Here is a 26,299-nt window from a genome sequence, read left to right on the forward strand (position 1 = left end):
TTAGGATATCTCATAACCACTTTTTTGGACATTAAGAATCCAAGTGAAGCCCTCTATTGGAGTGTGACGCCCCAATAATAGCCTTCATTCAAAAACACAAAATTGGTTAAAAAGACCAAAATCAACAATTCCTGGGTCAAATGGACAGTTAGATTTTGATACTGTTTAAATGGACAAAAATGTAAAAATAGGCAGGATGTAACCAGTTTCATTGTGCCCATTTTCAAATATTTTTCTTATTTTTAATTTACACAGGATGTATCCAGTTTCATCCTTGCTATTTTTTAAATTTAAGCTAGGATGAATCCAATTTCATCCTTGCTATTTATTTTTTTTGACCATTTCATCCAAATTATTTTTTACTCGTCCATTTGAACCGTGATTTAAAAATATTTGGACAAATAACCCATTTTCCGATTCAAAAACATCTTTTGTATACAAAATAAATACAAAATCTTTTGTATACGCAAACTAGGAAAGTTAATTAGAGATTATCCATCCATTCTTGATTTCCCGCACTATTAATAACTACACACAATTCATTCCCAACCCTTCAAAACCAAACCCAAAGAACCATGAACTTCTCTTTTGCGTTCATCCTTATTGTCTCTTTCTTTCTTCTTATTCAATCCCATCAAATTTCTGGAAAACAATCTACTAGTAATCAAGGTCCTGTTGTTGCACCGGCATTATATGTGTTTGGTGATTCTTTGGTCGACAGTGGGAACAACAATTATCTTCAAACACTAGCAAAAGCCAATTACCTGCCGTATGGAGTTGATTTTCCAAATGGACCTACTGGGAGATTCACCAATGGCAAAACTACTGTCGATTTTTTCGGTAATTTAAATACCAGATAATATAGAATAAATTTTGCATATTAATTATTCTTTATTTTCTTTCTTTCAAGATTTGCAAATTCTTTATATTTAACGGAAAATGGGTCATTTGTCGAAATATTTTAAATCACGGTTCAAATGGACGAGTAAAAAATAGTTTGGGTGAAATGACCAAAAAAAATAGTAAGGATGAGTTTCATCCTAGCTTAAATTTAAAAAATAGCAAGGATGAAACTGGATACATCCTGTGTAAATTAAAAATAAGAAAAAATATTTGAAAATGGGCACGATGAAACTGATTACATCCTGCCTATTTTTACATTTTTTTCCATTTAAACAGTATCAAAATCTAACTGTCCATTTCACCCAGGAATTGTTGATTTTGGTATTTTTAACCAATTTTGTGTATGTTTAATTAACGAGTTGTTTATTTGTTTTTAAAGATTTATGTGCAAATGTGCATGACTAAGGTTGAGATACAAAATGATTTTTTTCAATGGCCAGACTAAAAAAATAGTTAGCAAAATGGTGTAATAGTTTGCTTATTTGCACATTTCTGAACAAATTATAAAGAGAGAATTTATTTTTTTTAATTCATTTCTCCCATTATTCTAATTTTCTTTATTTCCATAGCCGAATGGCTTGGATTGCCATATCTACCACCGTACTTAGGTTTATCGGAAGAGGAGAAAAGCAAAACAATAACCGGTATAAATTATGCTTCGGGAGCATCTGGCATTCTTCCAGAAACAGGAACTTTAATAGTACGTTTTTTACTATTAATTCATTTAATAGTTACAAAAATATTCAGTTTATAAGGTATGAACGTTCTCAAAATTTGGTAACTGCTCATTAATCCATCTTATGTGATTAGTTTTGATTTTGTGTTTGCATGCAGGGAGACACCTTGTGCTTGGAAGAACAAGTAAATTACTTTGAGAGAACAGTAAAAGATGACCTGCCCAAATCACTGAAAACCCAAGAAGAAATTTCAAAACATTTATCTAAGTCCATACTTGTGCTTCAAATGGGTAGCAATGACTATATCAACAATTATCTCCAACCAGCAAATTACAATAGCAGCAGAACATATAATCCTCAACAATTTAGTGACCTAGTGATATCAACTCTCAAGAATCAGCTAGTCGGATTATACAATTTAGGGGCAAGGAAATTTGTAGTTTTTGAGTTAGGTCCTATTGGGTGTGCACCAGGAATAGTTGGTAGGGAAACTCCAAAACCAATCACCCCATGTCTAGAAAGTGTTAATAATTTGGTTAACATTTTCAATTTGGGACTTACAACTATGACTCAAGAACTTGCATCAACCTTGCAAGGTTCGAATTTCATTCATGGCCTTGTTTTCAAGAAGAGCTATGAACAAAACCAATCTCCCCTCAAATATGGTAAGTTTTCATTTGTTTTGGAGTTATAGAGTGTTTTTTTACTGTATAAAGCTATCATAAACCTACCGATTAATAATTATTTATTATTTATATTAGGATATACCGGAGGAAGTACGCCATGTTGTCCTTCGGGACCAAATGGACCTGGACCTTGTGTTCCAAATGGTACACCATGCGAGGATAGAAATGCTCACTTGTACTGGGACGTAGGTCATCCAGTTCAGAGAGTAAATTACGAAGTTGCTAAGGATTGCTTTGATGGCTCATCGACTTGCTTCCCTATTAATATTCGCCAATTAGCTTGTATTTAATAGTTTATTTTGAGTTTAGCATAGTTATCAGAAAAATATATTCCAATTCATTTTGTGATTCGGTTGAATATGTTTAGCTTTCTTTCCGAAAATGATTTATGACTCCTAATTTTTGTGCTTCCAATGCTCCCAACATTAGGTGGTAGTCCACATAGGCAAACTTTGAGAAAACAAAACGCAAACAAGCGCTGAAGCTCTATCTCGATTGAATTGATATTCCTCCGTCATACTTTCTATAGTCAATTTCACAAACCCTAAAACAACATGTGCCCGTGTGATATAACCACTTGCACTCTCCAGGAGTCTCCCCGGCTTTCATTCTGATTTTCTTTTTGTTCGCTCTTACACTTTACCTTCTTTTCTTCATCATCTTCTCGATGTTATCGTGAAATTAGTTGAACTTCACCTAGGAAAGTATAGGCAGATACATCAAAGCGTTCTCCGATCTTTTGGGATGACATATCTCACAGTACACAGAAATAGAGAAAATCCAATAGTGGTGCTCTTCATGGGGGAATGTATGCGTCACGTTGGTTATGATCTAACTGTTGGATGTAGTAACAACAATCTTAATTAACTGAGAAATAATACTTAGCTCAAACCGACATTTGATTGATGTTCCGGGAGATGCAATGATACATGTAGCAAAAAATAGTAGAGACACGTATGAGATACGCTGACCTAAAGGCAATATCGCCTATTACTCCTCTTGTAGAGATATGCTATAGTTGTTGACGAGATGCGTCCAAGATACAACTACTGATAGTACTCCTTAATGTAGCATACAAAGAGAGTACTCTAAGAGCTTGGCGGCGAAGTATGAAGAAGTGAAAAATGTTACAATGAAACAAAGATAATAACAAAGAAAAAAAATCAGAGAGGAAGAAATTATATTTTCTCGTCTGTGTATGTTCAAAAATGAGTTGAAAAACTCTTTTATAGTCAACCATAAAATGACCCGTCACTAACAATAAAGGATTCTCACGCGTGACAGAAAAAGGCTGAGAAAAACATTTTCTGACGCATAGAAAACAGGAACTAAGAAAGACAGCTTCTGCTTTAATCAGAAAACAACTTTTCAGAAAAACAACTTTTACTTTTTGTTAGACATCTTTTGTTTTTATCAAAACCAGCTTTTGCTTTTATCACAAAACAACTTTTGTTTTTATATATATATAAAAAAAAACTCTTGCTTTTATCAGACATCTTTTATTTTTATCAAAAAATAACTTTTGGTTTTATCAATTCAAAAGAAAAAACAAAACACGTTTTTTCTAACAATCCCCCACATGAATGATAAAACATGCATATCGATAAAGCACGAGAAAACAGAGACATCAAAATTAGGCTAAGGTGTCACAGAGATTGAACCTTAACTTAGTGAGAGGTTACCAGAACTACTTGTTGTAATGGTAAACACAATGTCTTGAACCGCCAACAGTGAATGCAATTGATAAATAACAACCACACTTGATGTCCCAAACGAAAGCTGCCAAGCTCTTGCGGCTGTGCCCGTTTTGGTCGTGGGGTAAATCCCGGACTTAATGAATGTCTCTAGAGAATCAACTCAAATTCTCATAGGAAGTGGTCCCACTTCCAACATCCACATAGGTGAGTCCATTAAGAGTCTCCTGTCACACCTCGCTTTAAACAAATCCATGGAACCCATTAAGATCTTAAGAAATCATCCTAGATCATGCAGGTAGCACTATCACACAGTTACACCATAGGGATGGACAAAGATAGTGTTGTCTTGGTATCACCATAAATTAGTTGTCTCATTGAACCTTGATCTTCGAGCTCCATTCACAAGGATCCTTCATGGTGATTTATTCTATGAGCTTAAGTCCCATCCCCCTCGACGTTGATCTAACTACCTCTTTAGATAATCCTTTCATCAAAGGATCCGCAATATCATCTTTAGACTTTACGAAGTTTATAGAGATAATACCAGTAGAGAGTAGTTGTTTCACTGTCATGTGTCTTATTTATAGATGTATACACTTTCCGTTGTATACACTGTTCATAGCGCAACCAATAGCAGCTTGACTGTCACAGTGAATTGCGATCAAAGACACTGGCTTGGGCCAGAGTGCAATTCCTCCCAAGAAAGCTCGTATCCATTCAACTTCCTTTACAGCTTTCTCTAAGGCTAAAAACTCTGACTTCATAGTGGATCGAGCTATACATGTTTGTTTGGAAGACTTCCATGATACAGACGCACCTCCAAGTGTGAAGATGTACGATATACCCACTAGTGGATTTGCACTCATCTGAGTCTGAATTATAGTTGGCATCACAATACCCTTACAGCACAGCAGGATACTTTCCAAAACTTAAGAAATAGTTTGAAGTGTCTCTCAGGTAGTGTAGAACTCTGTCGAGAGCATTCCAGTGATCCTTCCCAGGATTGCAAGTGTACCTTCTCAATATACTCACAGTGTATGCAATATCAGGTCTTGTACAGTTCATCAAATAAATAAGACTGCCAATAATGCGAGAATACTCGAGTTGAGAAATTCCCTCACCCTTGTTCTTTTTTCAAGTTACAAGCATGATCATAAGGAGTAGATAAAGGTTTAGCATTTTGATGATTAAATCTCTTAATACAGTTTCAGCATAATGAGATTGACTAAGACTATATCCATCAGACGTCTTTCTGATTTTCATCCCTAAGATTACATCAGCATGGCCTAAGTCTTTCATGTCAAAATTTTCGTTAAGCATGCTCTTAGTGGTATTAATAATATCAAGGTTACTGCCTAATATGAGCATATCATCAACATACAGGCACACAATAACATGAGAATCATCCACAGATTTAATGCAAACACATTATCAGATTCATTAACCTTGAAGCCATTAGATATCATTACATGATCAAATCTTTCAAGCCACTGTTTAGGTGCTTGTTTTAAACCGTACAAAGATTTGTTCAATTTGCATACTTTGTTTTCATAACCTTTCACAACAAAACCTTAAGGTTGGTCCATATAAATTTCTTCGCTCAATTCACCATATAAAAATGCAGTTCTGACATCCATTTGATGTATATGCAAATCATACAATCAACATCCTAATAGAAGTGATTATAGTGACCGGTGAATAAGTATCAAATAAATCTAATCCTTCCTTTTGTCTAAAGCCTTTAGCTACCAACCTAGCTTTGTACTTATCTACAGTTCCATCTGTTCTAAGCTTCTTTTTGAAAACCCATTTGCAACCTATGGCTTTACTACCAAGAGGTAAGTCTACAAGCTTCCAAGTTTCGTTTTGCTGAATGGACTCCGACTCATTTATTGAAGCTTCTTCCCAGAAGGGATCTTCCGGAGAAGTCATAGCTTCCTTATAGGTTTGAGGTTCAAACTCTACCGTAAGAGTCACAAAATCTGGACCAAAACTTATCTCGGTTCTAACCCTCTTACTTATTCTCGGTTCGGTCTCATATTCTAGAGACGAAAGTTTTCAGCCATCGATTTCCAATAAGAAGAATATGAAGACTCTTAAAGACCATTCACCATTCGATGAGTTTATTGTCGGTGAAATGTTTCAGAAGTTTCGTGAGGGTCAAGGAACACTAATTTTAATTTGGGAATTGGCCAAACAAGAAGGAACCAGGGATTATGCATTACAGTGGAGCAAAGACGACATTCTGATCCGCGGCGAAAGTTCTAGGCCAGATCAGCACTCACTGAAGTCTTATTTGGAGTTTCTGTTTCTGAAATCTACTCTAAAGCTATCAATCCAAGGGATTGAGGTAAACCCTGTTTTACGTATAAGTTTAATTTGTCATTTTCTTCTTGGTTTTGTTAACTGATAGTTGCTTCTTTTTTCTTAAAGGTTGCTGATAATCCATGGGAAAGCGTACTCGCTATCAAAGAGGTGAATGAAAAGAGGGTTATGGGGAAGGGGCCACTGGTGATGTTAGGCTTTTCAGAAAAAGAGCACATCAAGAACAACTGTGGAATATTCTTGTACTGGAATGGGAGGCTTATAGAGGTGAGCTACTTGACCACATTTTGTTTATCAATAGCGACTGTCTTTTATAAGGATCCTTGGTAACAAATTTTGTTTAAGGTAATGTATTCAACACTTTTCACCAAAAATCAAGAGACCTTGCTATATCATTCCCTTGGCTTCACATATCTGCAAACTCCAGCTATACCTGATTAACGGGGAATTTAGTAGGATCCTTGGTAACAAGTTTTCATCCCTTAGCTTTCCAATTCTACTGTAAATGTAAGCTATAATACTACCACCAGGGTATGTAGCCATATTAGGGTTGTTCCTTAATTAGCTTCCATTAAACTTTGGGCAAGAATTTGGATGTTGCATCCATGAGAACAACTGAAAGTTTTGTTTTCTGTTCGCCCTTAGTTTGTATGAGCATTAGCACCAGCTGCCAATTGAGCTTCCGTGGCAATACCACCAGGAATGATGTCATTAATATCAGTCGCTCTAACTTCAGTTGTTGTATTGCCGTTACATCACTTTGGTTTATCTCTGTTTGTTATTGCCACAAATTTTTAAATGCTTCTGCTATTGTAATGTAACTGCGTATTTATCTACTGCTGATGTTGTGTTTATCAGGCCTACAAAAAGGTCGGTAACATGCAAAATGGCAGTGGTCGAGGAGTTATTGGCGCCATTGAGGTTTCGCAGTTGATGGTATAAGAGTTTACGGATGCTTTGTAGTATTTTTTTATGCAAGTGCAAAGATTTGAAACTCATCATTTTGCAGGATCAGAAGACCCTGCATGATACGAAGCAAAAGTTCCACAATTGCAACGCATACACAGAGTTGGAGAGGTGGTTAGCGGAAACCTTCGACAATTACTGGGATAAAAACTTCAAAAACTCGGATCCAGTGGTAATTCTGTTATCATTACTTTATGTTTTAAATAGAAAACCAAGAAAAAGAAAAGTTACATTGTTTTCGGTTCCAAGTGTTGATGTATTTAGGGTCCAAGTATGCAACCTGGTGAGGAATTGGTAGATTGGGTGAGGTGTGATGGCTGCAAAACGTGGAGGAGATTGAACTCTGATGTAGACAGCAGAGAATTACCTCGAATATGGTATTGCTTTAAGTATCCATTTAGGGAAAGTGTAGTGACCCCCCCCCCCCCCCCCCCCCCCCCCACACCCCGGAAGAAATGGAAGATGGGGAGTATCAAGTTCGTTCTAGCCGGCCCCGTCTTATATTGCCCAGCTCCAGCGAAGAAGATTAGGTAAGCTACTTTCCAAAAAAAAATTCATATTCTTCATTATAAATGAAATGTCTAGTTTCCCGAAATTGCCTTATGTTTCATTATAATCCTAACTATAGGGTTGTAGATTTCATAAACTCAGATGCTTGGAGTTGGAATGTTTTTCTAATTCAAGATTATTTCACTACCAAAAATTGTCAAAAAAATCTGCAATATGAGAATCCCCTTTTCTGGTAGTGATAAGCTTTTACAATAAATCTGGTGAGCTTACTGTCAAGTCTGTGTATAATCCCCATTACTTCCTAGAGTTCAGTTCTTCCTGTAGAGATGTACATACATAACACTAGGAATAAACTTGCTAGATTCAACCATAACCAGGATGATGTATGTAAAAATCTGGAAATTCTGAAACCATTGTTTTCAACTGTGCTTTCTCCAGATCTGTCTGTTCTGCTGGTCATTATGTCCTTGAAGACATAAACTCTAACATTAGTAATCAAAATTGGATCCTGAAAAGGCCATCTCCAGGATAAACAGTTGCATTCCCAAACCACAGCTAGATATGCTATTAAACACTCTAATTTATGTTGACATCCCTTCTGGTCAGCAACACTTGACTAGGGATACTGATAATACTTGTACTCTTCCACAAGACTGTATTCTAGTTTACTTTGATGCTTCTTTTGACCAGAACACTAATACATCTGTGTGGGTGTCGTTTTAATGGATATTTCAGGGTTTGCCAACAATCCAGAGGATGCTGAAAGTATGGCTCTGCTTCAGACTAACTTAACTGGATATAGCTGAAGAGTGTTTGCATAAAGTGTGATGCTATCATTTCTTATCTGAATAAAAAGTAAAGGTCTGTTTTAGATGACTGTCTCTTCCTCTTAGCAGAAAAAATATGCAAATCATAGTAGATAGAAATCTTAATGTTACGGATGACCCTCCTCACTTCTTTCAAACATCTGTAAATCCTGTTTAAGTTTAATAAAAGTCTTTTGTCCTAGCAAAAAGTTTCATTTTTTTCTCTCATTCTCTGCAACGCAAACAAGCAGACTCTAGCCCCGATGGTCAAGTCCAATGGCCAAGAATGAGTTACTTCTAAATGAAAGAAAATGCTCTGGACCAATTCCATTTTCAACTGGAAGCTTCCATGGAGCATGGTGCTCATGAGGAGCAGGCTGAAGCTTTAGCGGCTTTGGAGGCTATAAAGTGGGCCAAAAGAAGTATCCATAAGTTACAGATGGAAGGTGACTGTCTTAATGTAGTTAGAGCTATTAACGGCAATACCGAGCTGTGAGATGGCGGAATAATTTAATAATATTAGATTGTAGGAGGCTGTGAGATGGCAGAATAATTTAATAATATTATATTGTAGGGAACTTTTAAATGGGTTTAATGAGTGGTGTTGTGGTCATGTCCCTGGGGACACAAACGAGGTAGCCAATAATCTGGCAAAGGAAGCTAGAATTAGTCCTATTTTTTTTTGTTTTTTGGGTCTTGAAACCTCACCTTTGTGGTTGTCAACTCTCGTTAGAAAGAAATTGATTGTTGCGATTTGATGATGCAATACAATTTTCTATTCCTATCAAAAAAAATAATCCATTTTCAACTCGCATGGACTTTTGGAGAGCATTAAGCACTAAAACTCCAATCCTTAGCTTTGTTTTTTTAGTTCCAACGGACCAAAAATAATTCAAGATTACGTAGTCCAAGTAAGGAATTTACTAAATTGCATACAAAAACACCCAAATAGAAAGGCAGTTGAACAATATGACGGTAACCTCGCATTCGATTCAAACTAAAATAAGAAACCTACTTTCGGACAAAAACTTGAAAAAATAGGAAACTGTTTGACAGATGGGGGTCAGCTACATCACACCTAGTAAAACAAACTAGTGTCTGAAATGCCTAACATTGGTGAAGAGAAGAGAGACACCATATTTATCACAACAGTCAATGGCATCTGGATCTCTCATACTACCGCCAGGTTCTGCGATGACTGAAATCCCACTTTGACAAGCTTCTTCTACTGCATCATTCCAAGCTGAACCACAAGCGCAAGAGTAGAAATCCAGATTAGAATCACAAACATATTAACAAGCCATGTAATATAATTATGTGATGCATACTTTCAGATGAACAATACCCAACTTCATAGGTTCTGCAGAGTTTTGCCAAAGATTTGTGGATAACTCATAATTAAGCAGTTAACAAACTGGAGACAACCCTCAGATCTAATTTGGAATGTGAATTATACGACAATACTAACAGGTTATATTTTACCCCCAACATTCTGTTTATACCGACTTATAAGTTATATCCAGTAGGATGATGGAGTTGACCATTTCTAGGGAAGGATTTTGTTAGACCACATAGAACAGGATCAAATTGGCAATATGCAAACGGTGTTGTGCCACAAAGTATATTGTGTAACAAAGAAAATTTATTAAAATGAGCCATTACCAAAGGGGAAGAAAGCATCACTGGCTAGAGCTGCTCCATTAATCTCCTCGCCAGATTTTTGCGAAGCTATCCTTAGACTCTCTCGGCGATTTGGTTGCCCACTACCCATTCCTAGCATGCAATTGTTCTGAATAAAAGTAAATAGGAAAGCACAGAAAGAAATATTAGAATGAATCTGCTCTAAAAAAAACCAAAATAACAAGAAGTTAATCTAATATTGATGGGCTGCAGTTGATTCCAGAAGTAGAAAGACCAACCTTGGCAATAACTATAGCATTGCTCTTGACATGCTTACAACACAACCAAGCAAATTTCGCATCGGAAAGGTCGTCCTCTGTTGGAGGCTTTTTAGAGACTACCTTAAAATCAATGTCTTCTGGAGTTAAATCATCAGAATCTTGTGCTAACCAACCCCCACCAACTTGTCTGAGCGAGAGTTTTCCCTTTTCATTCTTGTTTGCTTCAAGAATCCTCAGGGTTTTTGACTTTCCACGAAGAATCTCAAGACCTTTCTTAGAATATTTGGGAGCAACCACAATCTCATAAAACATCCTTGTTTCGCCATCAGTTGGGCTTCTAAATTCTCTGATTTCCTTCGCCAAAGTCTTAACACACAAAAATTTGAATTAATATATGATCTACCAGCACATTTACCACAAAGAGCTTCACTTTTTTAACCCTCATTGATGTCTTACCTCGTCAACTTCTACGTTGAATGCAACTATCCCACCGAATGCACTTATTGGGTCTCCTTTCACAGCTAGCCTATATGCTTCAAGAATGTCATCCCGAGATGCTACACCGCAAGGATTTGTGTGCTTCACAACCACACAGGTAGGTTTTGGAAATTCTGATACACAATTCCAAGCTGCGTCCGCATCTAAATAGTTATTATATGACATTTCCTGTACGTAAAGTAAAAAAGAACAATCACAAATAAATTAAAATTAAAATGTATTGAGAGTAAACAAAATAGATCACGTAGTACATATATGCAAGAAAACAGTAGAAATATATTTCGAGTTGTTAGCTTGAGACTCGTGAAGGCTAGATTTCATAAACAAGGATGCTGCACCAGAACTAACGAAATGAACAAATCTGTTGAGTACATCATAAGACGGCATGTACAACTTATTATGTCTTAGTCAGTCGACCTAGAAAATAACTAAATAAGTAAGGTTGTGATTTCTAGCAAATAAAAATCGTGTACATTCTAAGAAGATACAATCCTATATCGTATACTTCGCTCATTTGAACTTCCACCGCTTACTATGGCACCTCAACTAAAGATGTAGATTACATTTTTCTTCAGGGGAGCTTAAATTGCACAAAAGCACACACAAATCGCAACCATCCTTTCTTATAAGCAATTAAAGAATCTTTTTAACTGTAATTGTTAAAACCAGTAGAAAGAACAAGAAAACAAAGTTCAGTTAACTAACCTTTCCATGATGCTGGACTGCAGTGGCAATACCTCCAGCGTTAACCTCAGAAAGACTCTTATCAACATAAAATGCAGCTTTCTGGTGGGGATTTTCACCATACCGAAGAGACCGTTTGTCTGACAGACTCTTGGTAAGGCTGGGAGGAAATTTATCTAGCATCACGTAAAAAAAAAGAAGATTAAAACCCACTTAATCCTTTAACAACTAATTTTCAGACAAACAATTGGAAGATGAAATGCAACTCTACCTCCTACAATCTGCTGCCATAGCCACTCTGAAACTGCGGAATCATATGAAGCAACATGCTCAAAAGCCTTCCAAGCGAGCTTCCTACGAAAATGTGTATCAGCCTGATTTCCTTTCAAAAAATCCAAGAGTTCAGGATAGTCTCCGGCGTCAACAACTACGAGTACATCCTTGTGGTTCTGTTGAAAACACATGACCAATAAAAGTAAGTAATGAGATAATCAGAACCATACATTAAAAGTTAGAACAAGATGACTGAAAAAATACACTTGTTATAGTCTATATAAATGCATGGTCGTACTTCATAATCTAATAATCATGAGCCAAGGTTACAAAACCAGTTTTTCTGTCACTCTGTGTACGTATACTTGAAATACTTCATGCCTCAGACACAAAAGTTATGTAGAATCCCAAAAAAGACCAGATTTACACAAGGAACTAATCTGGCGGCCGACATAAAAACCTAATTGATCAGTAATATGTTGCTCCTACCTTTGCCGCAGCTCTGATCATGGCAGGGCCACCAATGTCAATGTTCTCAATTCCATCTTCAAATGTAATTTCACCGCTAGAAGTGACTTTCTCATAAAAGGGATACAAATTTACCACAACTAAATCAAAAGTCCCTGCGAGAAACATATAACATAATCAGTATGAAATACTATGATCTAGACCTACCAAAATGACTCCCAATAACAGTCTTTATGTCAAGAAGAACTCACCTATCCCATGCTTATCTAGAGCATCCATGTGATTCTGCATATCTCTTCTAGCAAGAATACCCCCATGAACGCTGGGATGTAAAGTTTTGACACGGCCATCAAGCTGCAGTAAAAACAGAAACAAATCAAAATTCCATGTCAAAAATCAAGGCTTCACTTACGGGTTGCTTCTTCATTGCAATGAAAAACAAGATCCATCAGTATTGATACTAACAGAACCTCAGTTGTATCAACATATATGGAGAGCACAACTTGTCACTTCAAATATAAAAAGGTTCTGTGTAGTAGCAGTTGCGTACAAATTTCAGAAATTATTTTTAGTGGCTTCCCAACTCTTACAGATCATCTTTAAGAAATGGGTCTGATCAGCTGTTAACCAATAGTTGTTTGCGACCAAAGAGAAAATTTTAGCATCTAGAGTTACTTGTGAGTTGTGTCTATATGTACATTTGCAAAATAATCCACCAAAACGCTAAGAGTTAAAAAGGAAGCCCCAGCTCTTACCATTTCAGGAAAATTAGTAACTTGTTCCACTTTGGTTACTGAAACTCCAGCTTTCTCTAAAGCAGTCGCTGTTCCACCGGTTGAAACAATCGTATACCTACATGTATCAAAAAGCATACTCACATTAACATATTATAGCAGCTAAATTGTTGTCAAGAGACATAAGAAATGCATAATTCTTATAAACAAACCAGAATTGCTTAACCCAGTTGATGCGCAGCACAAACTTAAAAAAATCGAATAAAAGAACATAAACGATTAACTAACAAAGGGAAAATAATACTCACCCTAATTCCTGAAGTCCATTGGCAAGTAAAGAAAGATCCTGCTTGTCTGACACCGATATCAATGCTTGCTTGTTGCCTGAAGATACAAAACAAATGAATTTTTATTAGATTTCATACAAAATCAAAACAAATTTCCCCATGCCAATAAAATTTCAAGAGAAACTAGTAAAAACAACCTTTTAATGAAGTTGTTGCTGGAGATGCTTCTACTGCAGCAGACATTGCTTTCACTAAACTGACCTTACTTCGGCAAAACACTGACGGAATCCGATACAAAATTGATGCCTGAAAAACCAATTAAACCAAGAATTACAACCCAAACTTAAAAATAAGTACTAATTCCCAACAAAAAAATCATTTTATTTCTCTACCTACAAAGTAATTGAAATTTACCTTTTGAGGAGAGCAGGCGGCTCTGTGAGCCTTGACGAACTGGAGAGTACAGATTCCGTTAGTGAAAGCGGTACTGACAGTGTTACCGGCGGTGGCAGCAAAACCCAACATTCCTAAAAAATGAAATCAAACCCAGAATTTAGTTAATCAAATAAACTCAATAGAAAGAAAGGGTTTTTCATTACAGAAGAAAAACAAGGAAAACCCATTAAAGTTGGTACCTTTTTCTTCTTATCTTCTTTGTGAAACAGATTGCCGGTCTTTGTGAAAGATTGCTGGAGGCGCTCTGGGAAGAATGAAAAATCTCGAGGGTTTAGGGTGTGTAGTGGTGGGAGTAGAAGCAGACCCCTTTTTAACAGTGGGGTTTTTGGGGAGTGATGATGATGATGAAGTGGTGGGATTTTATATCGAGGGTTTTGCTCTAAACAAATGTTTTTTCTTTCATTAACCTCGCGTTTTTAGGGGGCACTAAAAAAGATTTAGGGCCAATAATAAAACAAAAAAGATCACCTAAATGGAAAATGTAGCCAGTCCTTATCTCGCGTAATTCGTAATGGCAAAATTACCCTTATATATTCGGAGGATATGATAACATTTTTATCCTCCGATTGCAATCGGAAGCCAAAATATTACCCAGACTTCCGATTGTAGTCGGTGCAGTATTAGAATGATTTTTGTTTCATTTTTTCCATTTCCTTTTCATTTTTGAGTTGTTAGAGTTATAGAGAAGAAGGTAAAGGAAAAAAGGGAAAACCCATTTTATCACTACAAAAATGGATGGATATGAAGAAGAAGGTGAGAATCATGGCGAAGAACAAAATGTTGAGGGTTCACGACCGTTTAGAGAAGATGATTTGGGGTATATGTTGAATGATCCAAACTTTTGTGGAGAGGAAAGCCTATACGACCCTTTCATGGAAGAAAATGGAGAATCGCCTGATATTGAAGCTAACGATGCATGTAAAACACAGGTATTGAGAAACTCAAATACCTATATTCGTAAAGCCTATATTCGTAAAGCCTATATGCATGTAAAGCCTATATGCATGTAAAGCCTATATTCGTAAGAAACTCAAATACTCGATTTGCATGCGTTTGTGTGCTTTTGTAAACAAGAAAAACCGATTATTGCATGCATTGAATGTCATGAACTACCCAGATTCGGTAGATAATTTCTCGAATAAACTTATGAATATAACACACTGAGTACCAAATATGTATATTCGGTAGTTCCAAGATAGTAGTTTACTGCCGAATATGAGAAAAAACACCAAACTGGTTTTCCAAAAAAATCTACATTTGGTAGTTATGTAGAGTTATTTACCCCCGGATGACCCCAAAAACGAATTCCTCAAAAAATTTCAAAACTCAGTATTCTTATCCTTTACAACCGGTAATAGTTTAACATTATTTGGCTGCCGAATATAACAGTGGCCTCAAAATAAAATTTCCGAAAACTTGAAAATCGGATGTTTATCGATTAAAGTTATCTCCCGGTTATTTATATTCGGCTGTTTTACTATATATTTTAGCTTCCAATTATATCATTTTTTGCACTCAGTAAACTGTGTACATTCATTTGCATAAATCGGGTGTTTTGGGTAACCGATAGGATTCCGAATATAGTATATTCGGCAGTTTGAATTATTTAATAACCTCCGATTATTGTATAATAATTTGTTGCTTTCATATGCAGGCCGTTGAAGAGTTTGTTGATGATTTCCATTTGAGGCCCGACACTTCCATATACTATGCAAACGATTTGGTATACTCATTACTACTTTTTTTTTTCAAATTTTTTATGTTAAATGGTTATGCTTATTAGATTTGTTTTTTTTTTATGCACGTTTAGACATTTGGAAGTAAGAAGGAGGCAAAGGAATGGCTTATGAACAAGGCAAAAGATAACATGTGCGTGGTAGTTCAAAATAATCATGTTAGTGACACTCGATTTTAAATGATTTGTGAGCGAGGTGGGACGCGAAAGAGTCACGGGGGAAAGAATAGTAAGTACGTACGGAAGACGAATAGGAAATACAGAAGAAATACCAAGAAGATAGGATGCCCATTTAAGATTGTCTCCTATAAGCCCGATGGTGTTAAAGGTAAAGAGTATAAAATGTATAAAGTTGATAACGGTTGTCACAACCATGATGATACGTTGGATTTAATTGGACATGTAATGGTTGCCAAGTTAAAACCACATCAAATGCATACGGTGAGGTCTATGCGGATCCAAAAAGCGAGTGCGATCTTAAGTAAAATAAAGGTTGGACGACCCCGACAACTTGTCTTCTTTGTCTACAATTAAGTCGGCCCTAGCTACGATCAAAGGACTGAATGAGATGGTAGAACGGTATGACATCGAAAGTGGAGTGGTTAGCGGAGTTACACGGCTACACCTTGAGAAGGGAAGAAAAGGATGGTATAGTGGTTTGTATTTTCTTGGCACATCCCGAAATGATCCAATTGGCTCAATGCTTTCATCAAATTTTGTTGATATATGCTACTTATAAGACAAACAAGTATAACATGTCGTTGTTGAACATTGCTTGCCATACTTCGGACAAAAACACGTTTACGATTGCATGGGGTTTAATGGATCATGAGAACAATGTGAGTTTCATTTGGATGTTGGAGACGTTGAGGTCCATTTATAACGGTGATAATTTTCCAAGGGTTATTGTAACGGATAACGATCAAGCCTTAATGCATGCAATAACGGTAGTGTTTCCGGAATCCCAAAACTCGCAATGTACGTGGCACATTCAATGCAATCTCAAAACCAATTGCCATCATAATTTCCAAGCTAAAAGACCAAGGAAGGGAACCAAGAGGTCAAAGGAAGAGGATGAGCGCATTAGTAAATTAACCGTGGAAGAACGTAAGGAAGAGGATATGTTATTTGAAGAAAAGTGGAAGGAGGATGAAATTATTTGGAAAATGTTCATGAAAGCATGGGACAAAATCGTTTGGTCGATGACCGAGGAAATTTACGAATGTAACTTGAAGAAATTTGAGGATGAATACGGCATGGACTACCCAAAACCGGTTGAGTATTGTAAAAAACAATGGTTAACGATTAAGGATAGGTTTGTGTTTGCATGGACATATGAATATCGTAACTTCAAGAACGAAGCAAAAAGCATTTTGGAGGGGTCTCATGGTCGACTAAAGAAAATACTAATTGGTAGTCAAAATGGAGTTGTGTCGATCCAAGAAGCAATCTATGAATTCACCAATCGTGATCTCGTAAAGATTAGGAAATGTATGCAATTTAGTGTACACCAATTCCCGATGGAACATATTAAGGAAAAATTGCTTCTAAGGGGAGTTGTTCATAAAGTTTCAAGATGGGCAATAAATCGCATGATGAAACAATTGAAGTTATATAAAACTTATGATGACGAGAATACGGTTTGTGTTTGCAAGAATATGATAGGTATTGGACTCCCGTGTCGTCATAAGTTGGGTAGGTATGTTGAAGTGATTGACATCAATGATATTCATCCATTTTGGAAGCAATTAAATTTCACTCCAAACACCCCGGTAGTTGATGGACCGTGACTACCTCCCAGTCCTGCACGACCACGGGTTTGAGCACCTTCAGTTGGAGCAGCTTCAGTTGGAGCACCTTCAGCGCTCGATGAAGCTCGAGTTCTTTTACCCGTCTTTGATACTGCCACCTTGGGAGGATGCCTCTTCGTGACTTTCTCACCAAACTGGGAAGCATAATCTTCGTTATCCATATTATCAACTAGGTCTCTAGCCTCTTTGATCTTCTCAGCTGGCATGGGATCTCCGCTCTTCAGGCATGCAGTTAACATTTTGGAAACACGCTTGAACCTATTCACCTGTTTTTTATACGTAATGACATAACATCAAACGGTAATTACCTAAGATTTATAGGAATAATATAAAATGAACAAAAATATAAGAACACGCACCAGTCTATCATAACCAGCTGGTTTGTCTTTGATGATACAATTATAACTTGAACCCGCCGCAGTAGTGTTGGATTTGATTTCACGGATAACCAAAGGATGTGATACGTTGTTATACCAACTCATATAGTCTGGAGAATTTTCATCACCTCGGGTGGTTCGTCTACCAGTGTCGATAATGAAGTCATTCCTCTTATCCCAGTTATCAAGAACAGTAGGTGGGCCTGTGTGAACAATCGTGAGATTGTCACCACTAGAAGAGCACAACTCCAACTCCAATTTGTAGTAATCCCCCATTTTCTCCACAGGTTGATGTTGTATACAACCGTGTTGTCGCATCACCCTAGAGGGGTTATACATCACATATCCTGTGGGGTGCCACAATGGTCCAAAATAAAGGGACAAGTCCGACCGAACATTTATATGCCCACTGGCTCGATCTTCCTTGTATGGATCAAAGCATACGTCCGAGGCCTTCAATTGGTCCAAAATCTCCCTCATGCGAATCAACTGCTGCTCTTTTGTCCTAGAACGGTTGTCTTCAAATATATACTTTGTTCCTATAGGAGTACCTTTGCACCACCCCGGGTTCTCTCCGACCAACTTCAGGATAGGGAAGTGGTCATAGATCCATGCCTATATACATAAGAAACCAAGTTTTAGTAAATAGATTGTGTATATTCGGTAGTAATTTCCAAACATTATTTCCGATTATATATAATCGGAAATAAAACTAAGTACCTATCCACCGAATAACCAACATTCGGAAATAGATATGGATCATTTCCTAACGAATATGCGTCATTTGGAGTTCAGTAACCTATAGTTTTTCTGGCCTGTATATTCGGTTCTAATATCAAAAGAATATTTCCGATTATATATAATCGGAAAACAAAATAAGTACCTAGCCACCGAATAACCAACATTCGGAAACAAAGATGGATCATTTCCTACCGAATATGCGTCATTTGGAGTTCAGTAACCTATAATACTTTGGCCTATATATTCGGCAGTAACTCCCCAAGACTAAACTCCGATTCTAAACAATCGGAAGTAAAACTAAGTAACATGTTCCCGAATATGCATAGTTTGGAGTTATGAATATGCATCATATGTATTGTCTACCGAATAACTATAGAGTGAGTTATAGAGTTAAAGAAAAAACCTGCAATAGAGCCACGTTCCCGACAACTTGGCAGGTTCCTAGCCTCGAAGCCTTTATCAACTCTTCCATCAAGAATGCTAGGCATGCCGTGCCCCAAAAATAGTCACCGACTTCATGGAGAGGATCCAAAAGTTGTATAAGGTTGGCGTCGATCCGGTTGCCAGAAGTATTTGGGAATATGACACATCCCAATACACAAAGGAGATATGCGGTGGCAGCGTGGTTCACTTGCTCATCAGTTAACGTTCCATTCTTTTCCTTCTCCAAGGTGCCCCGGAACATATTCATCAAAGCTGTAATGTTGATCTGTCTTGTTCTGTAACTTGCATGCCTCCTAAACTCTGCTGTTGTTGTCTCTTCATCCCAACCTAAGCACTTTTTAGTTAGAGCATAAAGTTGTGCCCAACTTAACTGCTTTGTGTAGTTAAACTTCACAGCTATGCCTTGGTCGGGAAGGTTAAGAATCTGCACAACATCATCCGGGGTAATCGTCATCTCCCCAAACGACAAATGGAAAGTATCGGTCTCAGGATACATTCTCTCCACGAACGCCGATATGGCCACACAATCATGTTCCAAAAATGAATTCTCGGCGGCATTAGCTAACCCCGAGTTGGCAACAATTGACTTGAACCTTTCACATTCACCGGATAAAGGCCACGCAAGCATTTTTGTTGGTGCGGCGGTAGGTTTGAGTAGACGTACCGCATCTTGATGATCCTATTAAAGTACATAAAAAAATACTTAATACAAATATTACGATATAACACATAGACAATACATTAATAAAAAATAGTAATTTTATTACCTAGGTTTCGTATATTTCTCTGGACCATGAGTCCTTGTATCCAAATAGCAATTTTCCTCCATCCACCGGTAGCCCAAGGATTGTTCCTGCTGGAATACCCTTCTTCTTCAAGTGCTGAGGGACAAGATGTGATGCTTTCTTAGCAATATCCTTCTTTACACCATCTTTTCCTTTTTTGGCTTTTTGGGTACCACTTGGTTGTCCTTCTTCTTCTACTCTTGGCACTGGATCAAATGGTTCAATTTCACGGTGGGGTGTAACTTGTGGAGCATTTGGTTCTGCACTTTGTTGAGCGGCTTGTTCAACACTTGGTTGCACCCCTTGTTCACTGCCTTGTTGTTCTACACTTTGTTCAGCACTTGGTTGCACTCCTTGTTGACTGCTTTGTTCTTGTAAGCTTTGTTGAGCACTTGAATTATCTTTGGCACTCCTTTCCCTCCTAGCACTAGCTGTCACTTTCTTCCTCCTTTCTCGACTTTTTCTAAACAACAAAGAAAGGAACAATATTTACAAACTATACAATCGGAAGACAAAGTATGGAAATATAACCCGAATGTACACATTAGGACGTAAGAAGACACATACTGTTCCCGAATACAAAACAATCGAAAGCTAACTAAACATATTTACAATCGAATATGCATCAATTGGAGTTCAGAAGCTCTAAATTGTTCATCCTACATAATCGGAAGACAAAGTACACAACTATAACCCGAATGAACAAATTCGGAAGTAAGAAGACACATATTTTTCCCGAATGAAAATCAATCGGAATATAACTAAACATGTTTACAACCGAATATTCATCAATTGGAGTTCAGAAACTCTAAAATTTTATCCTACACAATCGGAGGTATAAAACATTATATTGTCTTCTGAATAAATACTGGCCCCAAAATGAGATTTTTCCTATATCAGAAATTTTGAGATTTTTTCAATATATATATATATATTCGGTAGTGAGTGTACTTCCGAATACTGTGTGTCTACTTAAATATATTCGGGAGCCAAAAAATTCATTAAACTACCAATTATTACCAGTTTGTATCCAGGAAGATATGGCCAACAATATTCGGCCGATAACCATCAAATATTTCTCCCGAATACTGTCGACGTTCTTGAGAAATGAAGAACACGACTACATTCGGAAGTAAATAAGCATGAATATCGCCCGAATCTGGATAAATAACCGAAAATCCTAGAATTTTTTTTTCTCGATTCGTCGAATTAAAGCGAAATAAACCCCAAAAATGATAGATTCTTACCTAATTGGGGCCATTTGAAGTTGACGAAGTTTTTGACTATCGGAATCGCCACCACCGACTACATCGACGGGTACTTCTTCTTCGCGTTCTTCGCGTTCTTCTTCATTTGCAGCAACAATTTCTTTATTTCTTGCTAAAATCCCAATCTTTGGATCGATACCCCGAGCAACGTTTTTGGTTCTAGGTCTGTGGGTTTCATTTCCCTTATCCAGTGTTTTATAAACGAATCGACGATGTTTTTATTTTACGATTCGCGACGATGTTTCGGTTGAACACAAGAACGAGGGAAAGTTTTTTTTTTCTTCCACAATCGGAAGATAATATGAAACTGGAAGAAGAAGAGTTGAAATGGGTAGAATTTTTTTTGATTTGGTTTTAATACAGTTTTACCAGAAGGGCATTTATGTAACTTCAATATCATATAGGGTACCCCTTAACTAGAGTCTTTGGCTGGGTATAAATTGATGGCCCTAAATCCTTTCGGGTGGCCCCTAAAAACGCGAGGTTCTTTAAACGGCGTTCTCAGCTTTTATCTAGACCGTCCAGATTTTGGAATAAACCTAGGGGTGTAAATAATACCCGAAAATACTCGGCCTGTCCGTACCCGCCTGAGCCTGCCTGTACCCGAATGAGCCCAAACCCTTTTGCAGCCTGTCACGGGCCGCCTGGCCTGGCCTGATTAGTTTAAATGGGCGAGCTCGGGCTTTCCCAAAAATTTAATAGCCTGGACTGGTACCTGCCCGAACAGCCCGGCCTGGTATCCGTTAAAATTTTTAAGGGTTTTTATTCTAATGTTAAAGCAAATTGTCATCTGTTTTGTTTATATTTTGGATTAAAATTCTTATTTTCATTTCTATTTTACATTTAGAAGATTAATTATTTAAGATTATTTTAACCTATAGATCATTTAATCTCTATATCATAAATAGAAGTTAAATCAGTTATTACAGAATTTTGAAAACTCAAAAAACCCGAAGCCTGTTTGGCCTGCCTGGCCTGGCCCGCTTATAGAATGGGCTTTGGGCAAGTTTTGGGCCTCAAAATAAGTGCTTCTATCTGGCCTGACGGGCTCTTTGGGTAGCTGATTATGAGGCCTGCAGTAGAAAACAGGCTGGGCTGCCCGGCCTGACCCAATTTACACCCCTAAATAAACCTACTTTTGACAAAGATTGTACTTTTAGTTGACATCCTGACTGAATTGAAGTTGGATGGGCTTACCGGAAAAAAGAAGAAAAAAAAACTTGATCTTTTTGCCGTCCGGTCGTGTGCTTAGACATTGATACTAAAATGATTTGCTTTTGAGTGTAGAGGTGGATTTTGGGGCTTAAGATCAAGAAAACAAGCATATGAGAGTAGCTTGGTAAAATCTGAAATAAGAATACAAATGCTATGAAACTGGGAAAAAAAAAGATTGCACCAGGTATTTCAAAAACTGTCATTTCCAGAACTTGTGACAACTAATAGTTGTGGCATTAGAAACAGCTCTTCAAAAACTCTGACAAACAAGAACTAAGCCACCAACATTTATGATATAATGAACCGAATTTATGTCAGTTTGTTCTAATTTCTAACTCATTTTACGATCTCTCGCTGATAAATTAAAATAAAAGATTGTTAGAGAGACGGCATTCCCTTCCCAGTGGCGGAGTCGTAGGTTTTTTCCGTCACTAGCTCCAATGGGGTATCTTTTGGACCAGCTGCAACATAAATACAAACCAAAACATCCATCAGATTGCGCTTAACCAAATCTTAACATGAAATGGATTAACTGAACTAAGTATAGTCGAAAAACATGGGGCATGCTGTTGGAGAAAAGAAAGACATCAAACAGGTCAAACCGTCTATCGGAGAAAGTAAAAGAAAGCGAGAAATACTACGGGATAACAGGCATGCTGTCCCTAGAAGATTACAAAAGATGAGTTTATAAGAATGAAAAGGCTTAACAGAGATAAATACCGATTGTGGGTCTTGGTGTGGTCCTAATTTTTAAGATCTCGGGACGAGGAATGATGGATCCAGAGGCTCCGATTCCTCTAGAAACTCTAACTTTTGTGCCATCTTCTAAATATTTGATTCCAACTTTACAAGGGTTCCTGCATAAAGCAAACACAACCTCGAACTTAGGTAAACTAGCAGATACAAGATAAATTTTGTAGAGCATCTGTACCCTGTGAGATAAAGGAATCGGATAAATGCTTGGTAATAACAAAGCATCTGTACCCTGTGACAGGATCAACAACTTGAACATTTGAAACATGAAGGGGGGCTTCAACAGTAAAAATTCCACCCTCGTGACCTTGTCCTTGTTTGATATGTTTCTTTACCTGTAAGATTGAGACAACATTCAGTATTCATCTTTTCAAAATAAAGTAATACTTCTGTGCAGTCCAATATCGTGCTCAATTTAAAGCAAGATCATCAAATACTCCCTCCGTCCCTAATAAGATGATCTACTTGGTTTTAAACTTTGTCCCATAAATAGATGACCTATTTCACTAATCAAGGGATATTTCTAAAACTACCCTTTTAATTGATTATTTTTTCTATAAGAAATATGTATAATTTGATAGTCATGTTTATATTCGTTGCGTAGGTGTTTTAAAATGCTTTTCAACGGTATAAAATTTATAAAAAACCGTGGTATAGTTTAAGAGATAAATCGTTTCTAAATTTTACTAATTATTGCCCATAAGGGTATATTTGTAAAAAATAGTTAAATATACTTCACTTTCCTCCTTGCCTTAAAATTTGTGCAAACTACAACTAGGTCATCTTATTAGGGACGGAGGGATCCACAAAATGGTGATATGCAGAGATATTTAATGTTGACTCAGAAAATATGAGAACATTATGGCTGAAATAAATATTGCATCGAAGGAATTTTAAGGGCCAATGACATTGCTTTCAGTCCAATACATATGAACTTTGATGTAACTAAAGCCTTAAAGAAACAAGATTAACCAATATGTCATGCATCCTCATCAACTGCCATCAAATGTATATTCTCAAAATCCTGGTTTAGCTTACTAAACAATCCAAGCTACACTCTTAGTTACCACATCGTTTCAACTAGGGTACAGATAAATTACAGCTGAGCAGTAAGTCCTTACACGAAATAAGATACTACACAGACCCTAAACTGATACTACCTCCGTTTGAGGAAAAGTGATACTTTCACTTTTTCATTTTTAGCTAAAAATAGGCCAAATTGAAAAAGTGAAAATATCACTTTTCCAATCACACGGGATCAAAACCTTTGCACATTCAAACACATACGTAGAGAGTCTAATGTCTGGCACAAAATGAATTTTTGTCAGAAATGTAAAAACCAGTCATTGAATTTAACCATATGTATTTCTCGGTCTAAGAAATAAGTTAAATTTGAGTCAAGCTTTAAAGCAATCACATTTTACACAATTACGCATTCTCATATCCTAAAATTGAATTTCTTCACTGCTACTAAATTATATTACATTGAAGCAACATAAGCATGGAATCGGTGAGTATGACGCATCTTCATCAACAGACATTAAAGGCACATTCTTACATATTGTGGATTTCGGTGAATGAGAAATCAATACAACAATGTTGACGTTTACATTGCAGTCAGAGTTATCTCATGGTTTTGCGGAGTTGGATGACAAAAATCCTGGTTTAGCTAACTAAACAGTCCTAGCTACAATCTTAGTTACCGCATAATTCAAACTGGGGCATCAATAAATAACAGTTGAGCAGTAATTCCAAATAAGAAGGCATGTGTACTAAACCAAATTCGAAAAGGATATTTGATATTTAGTTACACAAGAGTTTATGCATCCACAACAACAACAACAAGTACTACCGTACGGGATCAAAAACCTTTACACATTCAAAGACACATAAATCTCCATCTGGAAGTCTAATGTTTAGTTAAGGATGAAATTTTGCCAGTAATGTAAAACTCAGCAAGTCGAAGGTTTTTATCACTTTTGACACAATTACGAAATTCATTTTCATATCCTAAAGTTGAAATTGTTCACTACTACCAAATTATTTTACAGTGAAGAAACATAAGCATGAACTCGGTGAGTGTGATGCGTCCTCATCAGCTTCCATTATGGTATATTCTATTGTGGAAACATGTGAAGAGAAATCAACATTGTCATTGCAGTCAGAGTTATCTCATGGTTCACGGAGTTTGATGACTAAATCCTGGTATATCTTACTAAACAATCCAAGCTACATTCTTAGTTACCACATCTTTCAACAAGCGCATCCATGAATAACAGTTGAGCAGTAACTCCAAAAAATGAAAAGTACCAAGTACTAAACCAAATTTGAAAGGCATAATTGAAATTCAGTTAACTTATACATCCAAAACAACAATAAGTACTATCATACGGGATCAACACTTTTACACATTCAACCACACATAAACGTCCAATACGTTTTGTACAAAATGAAAATTTGCCAGCAATGTAAAATTCCGCAAACCATTGGTTTTTATTATAAGACACAACCCCAAATCTACCTATTTCCTTATGTAATGAAGTAAGATAACTCCAATTCAATCTCTAAAGTTTTAACTCTACGCATTTCCCGATCTACTGAAGCCCGTTAAATTCGATTCAAGTTCTAAAGTCTAAGTTTTTCTACACCACGAAATTCGATCTCATATCCTAAAACTGAGTTCGTCACAAATACCAAATTATCTAAAAGCAACATAGGCATCAAATTAGATTTTTAAAAAAGTGAAATTTAACTGAACTTACAAGATTTTTGCCTTCAACAATAACACGATTCTGAGTACGAACAACTCGTTTAATAACACCAGTCTCTCCCTTATCTTTTCCCCTGATTATCATCACCTATACAACAGAATCAAAAACCCAAAATAAAATTAAAGATTTCCGGTTAAAGATATTAAAAATGAAAGGAAAAACACTTCAAAAAAATTGATCTCTAGTAAATGAATTATAGGTTATATACATTATCTCCCCTGAGAATCCTCCAGTTTTGTACAAGCTTTTGAGCTGCTTTCCAACCCATTGTCTAAAAAGACTGAAAAATTCAAACCCCTTCTTCTTTTTCTTCTAATGGAGTTTTAGGGTTTTGGCTTTTTTGGGGTTTTCTCTGAAACTGTATTATTACTCTCTCTCACAGCTCAACTAGCGAAGAATTTAGCCCAAGGATTTATTGAGATTGAGACACCCCTTAAACAATTTTGGGCTGTAAATATTAACTGATCATGCTTCTGCCACGTGTTTATAAATTTTTTTTCTAAGTATTTAAATCACCTCCCACAAAAA

At 36.8% G+C, this 26,299-nt stretch overlaps 3 protein-coding genes across 3 annotated transcripts; 1 reads left to right on the forward strand and 2 right to left on the reverse strand.

Moving 5' to 3' along the window:
* The first annotated feature begins 564 nt into the window (after positions 1-564).
* Positions 565-2,618, forward strand: LOC113337291 (GDSL esterase/lipase 7-like). The gene is made up of 4 exons (XM_026583004.1): positions 565-840; positions 1,473-1,603; positions 1,738-2,245; positions 2,342-2,618. Exons 1-4 carry the CDS (start codon positions 576-578, stop codon positions 2,554-2,556), a joined length of 1,119 nt encoding a protein of 372 aa, XP_026438789.1. The 5' UTR covers positions 565-575; the 3' UTR covers positions 2,557-2,618.
* Positions 2,619-9,449: 6,831 nt separating this feature from the next.
* LOC113316657 (bifunctional purine biosynthesis protein PurH-like) lies at positions 9,450-14,214 on the reverse strand. Its single transcript, XM_026564812.1, has 13 exons — positions 14,051-14,214; positions 13,830-13,942; positions 13,613-13,721; positions 13,437-13,512; positions 13,150-13,246; positions 12,646-12,748; positions 12,416-12,549; positions 11,925-12,102; positions 11,675-11,829; positions 10,928-11,137; positions 10,490-10,837; positions 10,233-10,359; positions 9,450-9,813 (listed from the first exon to the last, which is right to left on the reverse strand). Exons 2-13 carry the CDS (start codon positions 13,938-13,940, stop codon positions 9,662-9,664), a joined length of 1,800 nt encoding a protein of 599 aa, XP_026420597.1. The 5' UTR covers positions 13,941-13,942; positions 14,051-14,214; the 3' UTR covers positions 9,450-9,661.
* Positions 14,215-22,407: 8,193 nt separating this feature from the next.
* Positions 22,408-26,168, reverse strand: LOC113337298 (50S ribosomal protein L24-like). Its single transcript, XM_026583019.1, has 5 exons — positions 25,980-26,168; positions 25,763-25,858; positions 23,232-23,335; positions 22,968-23,104; positions 22,408-22,708 (listed from the first exon to the last, which is right to left on the reverse strand). Exons 1-5 carry the CDS (start codon positions 26,037-26,039, stop codon positions 22,626-22,628), a joined length of 480 nt encoding a protein of 159 aa, XP_026438804.1. The 5' UTR covers positions 26,040-26,168; the 3' UTR covers positions 22,408-22,625.
* Between the last annotated feature and the right edge of the window lie 131 nt (positions 26,169-26,299).

The sequence above is a fragment of the Papaver somniferum genome, chromosome 1 (assembly GCF_003573695.1).
Source record: "Papaver somniferum cultivar HN1 chromosome 1, ASM357369v1, whole genome shotgun sequence".
NCBI lineage: Eukaryota > Viridiplantae > Streptophyta > Magnoliopsida > Ranunculales > Papaveraceae > Papaver > Papaver somniferum.